This window comes from Ranitomeya variabilis, chromosome 2, assembly GCF_051348905.1.
Source record: "Ranitomeya variabilis isolate aRanVar5 chromosome 2, aRanVar5.hap1, whole genome shotgun sequence".
Taxonomy (NCBI): Eukaryota; Metazoa; Chordata; class Amphibia; order Anura; family Dendrobatidae; genus Ranitomeya; species Ranitomeya variabilis.
Window position 1 is genome coordinate 95313839 of NC_135233.1, and position 13695 is coordinate 95327533.

Below are 13695 nucleotides of genomic sequence, written 5' to 3' on the forward strand. Positions count from 1 at the left end.
GTCTGGTGACTGGCTAGGCCACTCTATGACCTTAATGTGCTTCTTTTTGAGGCACTCCTTTGTTGCCTTGGATGTATGCTTTGGGTCATTGTCTTGCTGGAAGACCCAGCCATGGCCCATTTTTAATGTCCTGGCTGAGGGAAGGAGGTTGTCACTCAGGATTTTACGATACATGGCTCCACCCATTCTCTCATTGAAGTGAAGTAGTCCTCTGCTCTTAGCAGAGAAACACCCCCAAAACATAATGTTTCCACCTCCATGCTTGACAGTGGGGATGGTGTTCTTTAGGTCATAGGCAGCATTTCTCTTCCTCCAAACACGGCGAGTTGAGTTAATGCCAAAGAGCTCAATTTTTGTTTCATCTGACCACAGTACCTTCTCCCAATCACTCACAGAATCATCCAGGTGTTCATTGGCAAACTTCAGACGGGCCTGCACATGTGCCTTCTTGAGCATGGGGACCTTACAGTCACTGCAGGATTCTAAACCTTTACAGCGTAATGTGTTACCAGTGGTTTTCTTGGTGACTGTGGTCCCAGCTGCCTTGAGATCATTAACAAGTTTCCTCTGTGTAGTTTAAGGCTGATCTCTCACCTTCCTCATGATCAATGATACCCCACGAGGTGAGATTTGGCATGGTGACCCAGATCGATGTCATTTGACAGTCATTTTGTATTTCTTCAATTTTCTTACTATTGCACAGTTGTCTCCTTCTCACCCAGCGTCTTACTTATGGTTTTGTAGCCCATTCCAGCTTTTTGCAGGTCTATGATCTTGTCCCTGACATCCTTAGAAAGCTTTTTGGTCTTGCCCATGTTGTAGAGTTTAGAGTCTGACTGATTAATTGAGTCTGTGGAGAGGAATCTTTTATAAAGGTGACTGTAAGACAGCTGTCTTTAATGCAGGTTAATGAGTTGATTAGGAGCGTCTAACTGGTCCGTAGGAGCCAAAACTCTTAATGGATGGTAGGGGATCAAATACTTATTTCTCACTGCAAAATGCAAATAAATTTATATAACTTATACAATGTGATTTTCTGAATTTTATTTTTGATATTCTATCTCTCAATGTTAAAATTAACCTACCCTTAAAATTACAGACTGCTCATGTCTTTGTCAGTGGGCAAACTTACAAAATCAGCAAGGGATCAAATAATTATTTCCTTCACTTTATAATATTGCAAAAGCGCAATGACTTGAATGACATTTCTTTTCCACAGCTGCTGCTTTTCTTTGTACATGTGTGTGCCTTGATATCCGTTGTAAGCCTTTATCACACCTTCCAGAACAAATCTGACTTTTTATTAACTTGAATTCTCATTGTATATGTGTAAAAGGTTAAAAGGAATCTGTCAGCTGTTTTTTTTTCTTTTTAATTTGAGAGCAGCATATTATGGGGCAAGGGAGCCCGATTCCAGGGATGTGTCACTTATTAAGCTGTGTGTGCTAGTTTTTATACAATCAGTGTTATATCAGCAGGAGATTATCACTACCTGACTAGGTCTCACATGCAGGCTAGTCAGGCTAATCTGTGTAACCCCGCCCTCCCCAATGATTGGTTGCTTGCTGACAATGTGTAGTGTACACAGGAAGCACAGTGGTGGAGGCGGGGTTATACACAGCACAGTATTCTGACCACTGCTGTGTTTACAACAGAGAAAACTGGTATTTTATCAAAACTCCACCAAGCAGCCAAGTAAGTGACACATAGCTGCAATCAGTCCATCTGCCCATACCTCAGGCTGCCCTCAGATTACATAGCAAAAGCCTGCTGACAGATTCCCTTAAAGGAGAATAGTGTACCTCTTAATCATTAATTTTGTGTTTTTCATTCAATCCCATCACCTCCTAGCTTTGCAGTCTTCCTTTACAAACATTTGTGACAGAATTGCTCTAAAGAGCTCACTCAATTCGAGTATAGTCCTGTAATAAAATGTCACCATTGTAACAAATCAGTTGGTGGAATCTCTTGCCTATTAAATATTTTGTCATCACCTATTCTTGGTATTATTGAAAAGTGGAAGTGTTTAGGATACAAAGCAACTCGGTCACAAAGTGGGGACCACATAAAGTTACAGAGCGGGGTCAATGGGTCCCGAGGTGCATAGTGCCTAAAACACACTGCTGACTTCAGAACTGCAGCACTCCAAACCTCCTCTGACCCTGACATCTGCACAAAAATAGAGCATCATGAGATGGGGTTTCTTGGCCGGGCAGCAACACGAAAGCCTTACATCACCCAGCACAATGCCAAGTATCACTGGACTCCGGAGCAGTGGAAAAGTGTTGTATGACATGACAGGTCAGACCTCTCTATCAGGCATCCTCGGATTGGTGAATGCTAGAAGAACGTCACCTGTCTGACCACACTGTGCCAGATCTAAAGTTTGGTGGAGGAGGGATAATGCTGTGGGTTATTTTCCAGAGGTTGGCCTCTTTAATTCCAGTATAAAGACATCTTCAATGCTTTTGCCTATACAGTGTATATATATTATGCTTTCCCTATACAGAAAGATAGCTGGGCTGAATCTGAATATTTGGATCTTGCAAGAGGTGTAAAGCTGACAGATGCCCATGTGAATGGCAATGATGTCGACTGCACAAATTGTCAATTGTAGCTTTGCTGAAGTGGTGTGTGTTAGCTTTGTGCACTGATCTCCATTGCTGACCTTGGATTTACCCCTTTTGTCTTGATCTGCTACCTTCCTGATGGTCTGACCTCAGATTGTGACCTGACTAGACTTTTTCTATTGTTTTATCTATTACGAGCCCTGTTGTTGCTGACCCCAGACCTCTTGACTATCCTGTCTCACAGCAAGTCCTTGAGTAGTGACTAGCATCACAGGATTAAAAGGAGTCTGGAGACCTTCATATCTTCTACACCGTAGGTCGTTGGCAGGTCCCGGTTTGGGGGACTTTTCTTTCATTTGTATGGAAGTCTTTCGGCTCCAGCCAATCAGTGTATACAGGCTCCTAAAATGTAATCTGCTATTGCCCCTACTCCTTTCCTGTACATTACTAACGATAGGGATCGTGTCATCTTTAGGGTTATTTGCACCTCTCTTGTCAATGTTTTTGTGTGTTAGGATAAACCCTGCTTATGTGCATATTTGGGAACGAATCAAAGCCCCCTCTTCATGTGAATGCATCTGCCCTTGGACCTGACTGCTACAACAAATGATACATCTTTCATATAGTATCTATGTTTGTTTTTCATATTTACTTGTGGTGCATAATGTGAGCCAACAAAGGCTAAATACAGACTAATATCAATAACATTCAATGGCAATGGTCTTATATATCAATGTGATGTTTCTCTAAGCTGACTTTACAACGAGCAGATAACATGAAGGTTTTTTCCCCTCAGTTGTATGAGAACAATGTGTTGTATTGCCCCATCCTCTATCGTGTGAAGGGAATTATAATCTATAACTTTGTAACAGGAAGTATAATTTTGGATTTTGTTCAATGACAGGTGCTTTACTGTGGTTAGACCACATTGCTCCAATCTGTCAGTCTATTCTTTTTCAGTAGGACTGGTGGGGTGTCTGGTCCCTTCAGTTTGTGTCTGGGTTTAGGTGCCATAATGTGTGGGCTTTACTCTGTAGGTGGGCAAAACGCTGTGATGTTACTGTATCCTTTTGGTGCTGTTGCCTAGACATTAAACTGTATTGAAGTTATCATGTTGTGCTCCTGCATTGCTTACCTCTACCCATAGATGCTGATAAAGTTGAAAGCAATGATGGAGGAGAGATCGTCAGCTGATGCTCCCTCTCCCATCATTCCCCCTCTGCATCTGATGCAGCTGGTGTGATGACGTCACTTAATCGCATGCCACACTGTGCAAGGTAGAGCAGCTGCTGAGAAGATGCGCTGCAGAGACCAGAGCAGTGAGGGAACGAGGAGAGGTGAGTATGCATTTATTTTATCATTGAGTGTGTATTAGCCATATTACTGGAGGACTATGGGGTGTGTGTTATACTATATTCGGCAGCATTAAACTGTATGTACTCTATGTGGCTGCATTATACTCTATCGAGGACTATAGGGAGTGCATTACACTATATGTTTTATATGGGAACTGAGTTATACAGTATCGAGTATTATGGGGAGTGCATTCTACTATGGGGGTGCCTTATTCAATATGGAAGACTATGAGATGCATTATGCTATATGGAGTACTGAGATGCATTATACTATATTAAGGACTATGGGAAGTGTATTATACTATATTGATGACTATGGGGCGTGTAATGTACTATACGTAGGACTATGGGGAGTGTATTATACTATATGGCGGACTATGGGGAGCGTATTATACTATACGGAGGACTATGAGGTGTACATTATACTGTATGGAGGACTATGGGGTGTGTATTATACTATATGGAGGACTACGGGGTGTGCATTATACTATATGGAGGACTATGAGGTGCATTATACTATCTGAAGAACTATGGGGTGCATTATATTAAATGAGAAAAATGCTGCCTATTCATCGAGAGATTCTGTGTTTATGCTGGAAAAAAATATTGTTCTCAGCAGCACATTGCCCTGTTAAAATCGCAGATGTGCTGCTAATAACATGATACTGCATGGGGACAGATTGATCTACTAGTGATTGTTCTGTCCCCATCATTCTTCCTGAGCCAGTATAAAGAGGCCGGGTAACAAGCATCGAACGACTTCAATATCGTTGATCACTCTTGTTTAACGGCTTGAAGTCAGTGCATGTAACTACAACCGAAATGGTTCTGTGTGATGGTGCAATATGTTAGCATTTGGGGCCCCGCTTTAAACTTTTGCTCAGGGCCCCATTTTGTCTAAAACCGGCACCGGCCTCTACCTGTAGCCACTGCTCTGGAGATCCTAGCAGCACATGTGTAGTGTGCTCAGCTGCCCAGCTACAATAAGTCACAGCTATTATGGCCAATCTGGATTATGCTCAGCCAATCAGGGTCACCGATAATTGGAGCAATCAGATTACAGATGCATTGGCCTATTATCCACTAAGCGGTTTATTTAGAATTTTTGTATATATTACCTCATGTGGTTTTTTGGACTGTTTTCTACTCCTGTCACCCGGTTGTGTCGTGACTCCATTCTGGATTAACCCCTCCATTCCCACTTCTATTTAAGCTCGGGCTGTTTGACCATTCATTTGCCCATTCACTCTGACATGCTATAGGCCTCCACTTACTTTAGATAAACGTGGACCAAACCCGCAGATTAACTGACTAATGTGTATGGACGCCTCTTGACTGACTCCCAACAGTTGGAAGCATTGAGTGGTTGGATTGCGTGGTTGGAATTTAATCGTCTGAACCTTGGAGAGATAAGTTGCTGCCAGACGATTCTCTCTCGTAGAGAACATGTGAACCCTGGGCCAAAATTAGCTCTTCTGTATATGATGGAGTCGGTAAAGATGGCTATCAGTGGACTGATCAATCATCCAACAGTTATCTAATGTGTATGGCCAAGTTGCTCTGATTCTGTCCTTGTCAAGTGTATCTCAGGTTTTAACCCAGGTTTGTCTGGTTTTCTTTCCCCTTGCTCTTGGTCGGCATCTACTCTGTGGATGCAACATAGGAGCCCCTGCTAAACTGAGTGTCCAGTCTAAAGTCTCACTGTGGATGGATACCTTTGATGAGTTGACGTTTTCATTACAGCTGGTGGTTTGTCTTTAGGTGGGCGGGGTGGATTTTTTTGCGTTTTGTATCTTGTGTTTATATGCGCAGATAATTTTTTCTCTATTTCATAGCATTGCAAATTATCTGCTATCCATTGTTTCTGTAGATTTAGCTGTAGTTTATTACTGATGTGAATGGTGATGATCTCTGTACAGCGCTGCAAAATTTGTGAAGCACCAGGAAATAAAAGCAAGTATTTCTTGAAACTTAAAACCTGCTACTTTTACTTACAATATTCCCAGCAACTTATTTAACTCATTTTTATCTCTGCAAAAATAGAATAGTAAGAAATCTGCACAGACTGTATTTCCCTGCGGTCTCAAGGCTATGATTACTGCGGCACTCCCACATTCCAAATTCCCTAAGCAACTAAAGTGCATTGTCTTGTTGCTACAAAACAACTTCTCAATGAATAATTGTGATTTTATTGGCAAGAAAGCTAAATAGCAACATATCCAACTTATGTGGTGGAGGGCGGGGATGGACATATGAATGGTGCAACCAGGTCCTAAGAGGTAAGTGGGACCCATTTCTACCTCCAAAGCAGGTGGATCATGCATTATGATGAGCTATTGGACTGGAAAGGGCCCATATATTGTTCTTGCATAGTGGCCCTCTTCTGTCTGTGTCTGCCACTGGTGGAGGGAAAATAAAAGATACAAGCAGGCCAACTGCAGCAGATGACCTTCTTCCTTTCTTGTTCCCTACTACACTGTGGTCACAAATTAGAATATGACGGCCCCCGCCATGGTGGCTCAAATCTGTCATTTGAGTTGCCAGTCTTATAAACTAACAACAATGACACCTCTGTATGCAATTGTAGCAATCACATAAGCATTAGCGATGAGCGAGTGTGCTCGTTACTCGAGTTTTCCGAGCATGCTCGGGTGGTCTCCGAGTATCTTGGGCACGCTCGTAGATTATGTTTGTGCCCCAGCAGCTGCATGAGTTGCGGCTGTTCGACAACCTGAACACATGCAGGGATTGCCTGTTTGTTAGGGAATCTCCACATGTATTCAGGCTGTCTAGCAGCCACAAATCATGCAGCTATGGAGACAAAAACATAATCTACGAGCATGCCCAAGATACTCGAAGAACACCTGAGCATGCTCGGAAAACTCTAGTAACGAGCACACTCGCTCATCACTAATAAGCATCTATTATAGATAGGTGAATTGATTCATGGGACCTCTTTCTCCAGTATCCAATGTTTTAAAACTAATCATTTTGGAAATTGTATTGAAAGGGGTCTTCCACTTCTTAGATATTGAAGACCCATCCTTAAGCTGCATTACACCAAAAGATTATTATGAACGAGCGTTCTTAAGAATGTTGATTTCGCGATAATCTTTCAGAGTAAACTAGCTGCCGATCACCCTATCAAACTTAAAATGCCTGTTCATTGGGTGAAATGATCTTTTGGTTTTCACAAAAGATCATAGTTCTCGGCAGTGCATCGTCCTGTGTAAACAGGACTCACACAGCTGAGAGCAATGGAAACCCATGTGCACTGAACGATCTACTACAGATTGTTTAATGCATTGTTCACCGCGTACTGCCTGTGTAAACAGCCTATTATACAAGCACTGATCGGTAAATGTTTTCTGATCAGCGATCGCTTAATGCTCCCGGACAGCTCGTGTAAATAAACCCTTAGGATAGGTCCACAATATCAGATTGATGGGAGCATGAGCCTTGCACTCCCATAGATTAGCTGTTATCAGCTCTGGTCACAGCCCGATGTAAATTGTGAAAGCAGCCAGAACATCACAGCTTTATACACGGTGTAATGGTCACTGCTGAGAAATGCTGCTCAGCGCCACTTCATTTCAATAGGAGGTGAGCGGCCATTGCTCAGTACACTCATTATATCTAGCTCGCCGGAGCTGAAACCAGATTACCGTGGGGCTGAAAGGTGTCAGCATAGCCAGCAGTTTTGTGGGGTCAAAAGTTCTGATAGATTCCCATTAGGTGCTAAACCTCAGCACACATACAATATGATGGACCATGGAGCATTACTAACTAAAATAAACTAAATGCCAATGCCTGTCCAGTGTCCACCCATTGCATCCTGACTACTACATGGCCAGATAGCAAGACAATCATCCAGCCACACATAAAGTGCCGACATGTCATTATACTTTGTAGATTACAGACTAATGTATATACATTGGGATGGCACAGTGGTTAGCATTAGGTCGATATACCCGAGGCTATAACTTAGACTATAAGAAAACCTATCCCTAACAAAGGTATGCCACCAGAGACAGACAAAATAGTAAATTTTACTAAGTAAATACAAAAAGTTATAACAGGATTAAAAACACTCAAAATGAGTACACCACGGAGGCGACACAACATAGCAGGAGGAGATGAATGCAGTGGTATAATCACATATATTTTCCACTTATTGTATGGATGTGATACTCTGCAGTAGCAAGGTAAATATACCATAAATGTATATATGGGCACAGTAGTACAGCCAATGGTACAGTAGTATAATACATCAATGAGAGTGATCAGTAGACATTAGATAGTGTGGTAGATCGGCTCACTCAGCTTGACAAAGAGGTAGAAACGGAACACTGTCTCTTTATGAACGTCATTGGTTTATTAAGTGCAGCATTAACCAAGCTGGAAAAAAATAAACACGGCCCTCTGGGCGAAACAGCAAAACAAAACACAATCCTTCTCTAGCGGGGGTCAGCCCGCTCTGGGTTCGCAATGTCCATGGTTCAAGAACAAACACTTCCCTGGAGTGCTTCCTCTCCAGACACTGACCACTGCTGCCTTTGGAGGCCAGCTACATAAACCCCAGACCACACCCTGGGGTGGAGATAAGGTGGACATCCTCCCACTTGCCTATGGATGTCCACAAAAAAGCCAGCCCATTATGCAAATTAACTTAGCCTCTCACAAAACTTAGTGTGCTGGAGGAAAAACTCTGGGTTTTATATTACTGACGCCATTAGGCGTAGTGAAAGATATCTTCCCCTCCAGTACTCTACCAGTGACCCCGTCACAATAGGTAGAGGAAATATATAAACTTATTCCCGGTACTCATCACCTCCTGCTATGTTACGTCGCCTCCTCGGTGTACTCGTTTTGAGTGTTTTTAATCCTGTGATGACTTTTTTTTATTTACTTAATAAAATGTACTATTTTGTCTACCTATGCTGGTATAGCCATCCTTGTTGTGTTTTATTTTTGGATGGCCAGATAGCAAACAGCACCAATATTAAATAAAAAAATTAGGCAATCTACCTCCAAAAGGATTGATTTTCCGAATCATTCTGGAATGAATGGCTTCTTTCACTTCTCTTCTTCGAACACACTGAATGCCTAAATTCTGAAAGCTGAAAAAAAATACAATCAATCTCAGGACCCCTGTCTCACTGAACCATCATTTATAACAATGAAATAAGAAACCGTAACTAGTAACTGCTGGTCAGCGCCATTCTATTTCTTGTCACAGGGAAATTACAAATGCAGAAGAAACTAAGGTCTTTTCTATGATAAAGCACCCAATTATAAGCCATTAAGTTCCTACCATATTACTTTGCCAGGAAAGGGGTTATCTGAGATTATAAACATATCTGTTGTTTTTTTCTTTGATTATATAGGCAATACAACATTAACTCACTTCAAAGCTTAAAATAGATGAATCAGTGAAATTCGGCAATTCTCTCTTTGACTCTTCAGTCAGGGTTATTGCATCAAGGAAATGTACTTACCATAAAACTCTTCGGTCAGCACCAAATTCAGTTTCATAATATCCATCTCTGCAGTCTTTGCCAACCAGATCATGGGGATGTGGTCTGTAAGGTTCATTTTTTGTGACTAAGGTAACTTTTACTTTGCCTTTAGAATTGTGATTTAAGTTTTGCAGCTGCAAATAACAAAAAAAAAGAGAAGCACGTGAAATTTGCTTCCTTACATTTGGCGAAAGCTTTTAATATTTATGTCAGTAATAGTATTATATTACTTATTTAGTTTACATGCTTACATAGCAAAATTATATTTTACAGCGCTGTACAGGCATTATTATATTATAACAAACTTATTGATATTTTTTTTTTAAGTGAATGTCTATCTTTTAATTTTTAATAGCATGTAATTTTTAGTTTTAAAATGTTTAAATTCTAGGTTGTTTAAGCTCCTAATGTATCCTCCTACTGTAATATATTTTTCTGCTAAGGAGTTATGGATTCTTGCAGACATAGGGTTACATTTTATACTTCCATCTGCTGGCAGCCACCACTACACTACATACATATTAGTGATGTATGATTAGTATGCAGCAAGCTATTAAAGGGATTGTAAGGGACTTTAAAGGGAACCTGTCACCCCGTTTTTTCGGTATGAGATAAAAATACCGTTAAATAGGGCCTGAGCTGTGCATTACAATAGTGTATTTTGTGGACCCCGATTCCCCACCTATGCTGCCGAAATACGTTACCGAAGTAGTCGTTTTCGCCTGTCAATCAGGCTGGTCAGGTCAAAAGGGTGTGGTGTCCTCCCCCAGATCTTGCGTAGTGTTCCGTTGGTGGCGTAGTGGTGTGCGCATGCCCAAGGTCCCGAATCCTCTGCCAGGGGTGTGAAAACAACAGCGATGTCCGTTATTCCATTGGTGGTCGGTGGGCGCGGCCATCTTGCTTTGGCCGCAGAATCGGCGCTCTGCTGGCCGCGGCTTCAGGAAAATGGCCGCGGGCATCCGCGCGTGCGCAGATGGCTATCGCGGCGGCCATTTTCGTGAAGCCGAGATGCGAATTCTGCTTCACGAAAATGGCCGCCGCGATAGCCATCTGCGCACGCGCGGATGCCCGCGGCCATTTTCCTGAAGCCGCGGCCAGCAGAGCGCCGATTCTGCGGCCAAAGCAAGATGGCCGCGCCCACCGACCACCAATGGAATAACGGACATCGCTGTTGTTTTCACACCCCTGGCAGAGGATTCGGGACCTTGGGCATGCGCACACCACTACGCCACCAACGGAACACTACGCAAGATCTGGGGGAGGACACCACACCCTTTTGACCTGACCAGCCTGATTGACAGGCGAAAACGACTACTTCGGTAACGTATTTCGGCAGCATAGGTGGGGAATCGGGGTCCACAAAATACACTATTGTAATGCACAGCTCAGGCCCTATTTAACGGTATTTTTATCTCATACCGAAAAAATGGGGTGACAGGTTCCCTTTAACAATCATGGCCTATCCTTAGAATAGGTATATCAATGTCTGATTGGTTGTGGTGCAGCACCCAGCATCCCCACCGATCAGCTGTTACCGGTGTCGGCAGTGGCCAACTTATTAACTCAGTGGCAGAGCTGAACAGCACAGCTGTGTCGATAGAATAGCGGCTGAGACCAGGCACTACACATCTACCGCCTATTGATTTGAATAGGTGACAGATGTGCAGTAACTGCCCGCGACCACTATTCCGTCAATGGAGCTGTGCTGTTCAGCTCTGCAACTGAGCAGTTTTGGCTGTCGGTGACACCAGAAACAGCTGTTTGATGGGGTATCCTGTTGTCACATCCCCACTGATCAGACACTGATGACCTATCCTAAGAATAGGCGATCAATGCTAAAGTCTCGGACAACCCCTTTAAGCTTCCTTAGTGCTGACTACATGCAGGCTGAATTTTATCACTTAAAGGGATCCTGTCAGAAAATTTTACCCCACAGCCCCAAACAATTAATATACCATAATTGTGTAATCCTTTAAAAGATAAACTGAGCGTCAATCACTAAAATGGGCAGCACGGTGGCTTAGTGGATAGCACTGCAGCCTTGCAGCGCTGGAGTCCTGGGTTCTAATCCCACCAAGGACAACATCTGCAAGGAGTTTGTATGTTCTCCCCATGTTTGCGTGGGTTTCCTCCTAGTTCTCCGGTCTCCTCCCACATTCCAAAGACATACGGATAGGGAATTTAGATTGTGAGCCCCATCGGGGACAGTGATGATAACGTGTGCAAAACTGTAAAGCGCTGCGGAATATGTTAGCGCTATATAAAAATAAAGATTATTATTATTTATATATTCTAAATCTTGCCAGCACAGACTTTTGGATGGCAGGTTTATATGCATATAATCAGTAGGATTCTACAGGCTGCAGAACATTGCAAGATAATAACCTAGAAATATATGAAAACAAGTTCGCTCATGATTTGGCAGAATATACCTCCTCTGCACGGTTGGCTTCCTACCTGCAACTTCCTGTACGGTGGAACATATGCGCTGTTCACCTTGTATGAATGCTATTTAAGAGAGTATATTTATTTCCGAAACACATCTATAACCATGAGTGCGTGTGTGTGCTGTGGTTCAGATTCAACACCTCCCTCAGTTTTAAAAATAGAAAACGATTAGTGGGTTGCTAAACCAATCTGAAAGTGACACAGTTAATAAATAGTTTATTACAGGGAAATACTTTCAGACGAGAATCCAGAATATGAAATTTTGGCCAAACTTTGGTTTACCAAATCTACAAGTGTAAAAATCAAGCAACATGTCCTATTGAGGTCCATAAGTGCGCAGTAAAGGAATAATCTGATTTTCAACATATGGATTCCTAACCATGGTTTGGCCACCCTCCAAAACAAAAAACTATAACTGACAACCTTTTAAATTTCTATTCCAAAAATGCTAGAATTTTTTTATTTGCATAGCCATACCCATTTTCTGAAAGGCCAATCCCCATCAAAAATCCGTTGACCCCCTCGTTAATGAACGTCTAGATGCTCTACTCGGTTGTGGGAAGTTTTTTTTTGTTGAGGTTTTATGAAGCACAAGGAAGATCTGCTAACTCTTTCCTCATGGCCTTCCCTTCTGATGTTATGGGAGCATTTACATGTGTAGGGAGGAGAGCCAGTCTAACGATTTCTCCTGTGTGTCTGGGCTGGAACTGTCAGGGCTGTCACCATTATTCTGGGGGGAAGAGATTTCTGACCGGAACAGTTCAAGACACTTGACTGATGGGGGTAGGTCTGACTTAAATAGTGGTGTGCGCGGGAAGATGGGAACCAGCATGTGAGCACAGAGACGTTTGACTCCCTCTCGACTTACCCACGCCAGCTATCCGTACCTACCCACTCGGTTAGCAACACCATCCCGACTTATGACCCCGAGCCCAGAGAGGTCCCCGCACCGCAGAGTGACCAGTGCAGACTTCAGAGCACTGTTCAGCTCTCCACCGCAGAGGCAACGCTGAGTCCTATCCCTGCGGTGCCTACTGAGTGCCGGCCTGCTCCTGTGGCCATAACGGCTGGACTGCATACTACTTCTGCGGCCTTGTCTGCTGAACTGTTTGCTACATCTGCTGTGCCGCGGACCCACACCTCTACAACATCTTGTGCCCATACCAGGAAACCACGTGCCGAAGGACCCGGAGGATTCACAACCGCAAGGAGACAGTGCATTGCCCTTCTACGGGATCGGATTGGAGACTTCTCGCACCGCCTGCGGCACCATCGAGGAATCTTCCAGCCACCTCCTACCAATGCCCAGAGACTGATAAGACTGATAGGTTGAACTGTTGTTTTCATTATTATAATACACCCCTGCTTGACCTATTGTCGTGTTATATAAAAATCCCTGTTAATCCTTGCTCTGTCTCCTGTGTTTCACTGCATCCTATGCACCTGCTAGCATCCTACACATGTATGCTAAACTATTACAATCATTACTAGTCTTTTAAGCATTCTCTGAAAGGATATTCAGGAAAGATTGAAAATCTGCAATACTCAATTACTGACCTTTCCAACTCTCCAAATGGGTTGAAAGATTAGGACACACTGGGAAGCATAATATGAGAAGTGGGTGCCCGAAATATGCAACCCATTTGAAAAATTGGATTATCTTTGGGCCAACTATGCTAAATTCCTGAAACCAGCGCCAAGTGCCGCCTGTTTGTCTTGACAGGTTTATAAAGGAGTTTTATGTCAGCGGTGTTACTTGGATACTTCTACTAACACTGCTTCTTCTGCACAAACTAATGAAGC

The 13695-nt window shown here is 42.9% G+C and overlaps 1 protein-coding gene across 1 annotated transcript in view; it reads right to left on the bottom strand.

The window, feature by feature from the left end:
• Window positions 1-13695, bottom strand: part of REL (REL proto-oncogene, NF-kB subunit) — an 83307-nt gene that overhangs the window by 18023 nt on the left and 51589 nt on the right. Inside the window, exons 6-7 of the mRNA XM_077282752.1 lie at window positions 9424-9578; window positions 8954-9045 (exon numbers count right to left, since the gene is read on the bottom strand). Coding sequence (XP_077138867.1) covers window positions 8954-9045; window positions 9424-9578 — 247 coding nt within the window. The remainder of the gene's footprint in view (window positions 1-8953; window positions 9046-9423; window positions 9579-13695) is intronic.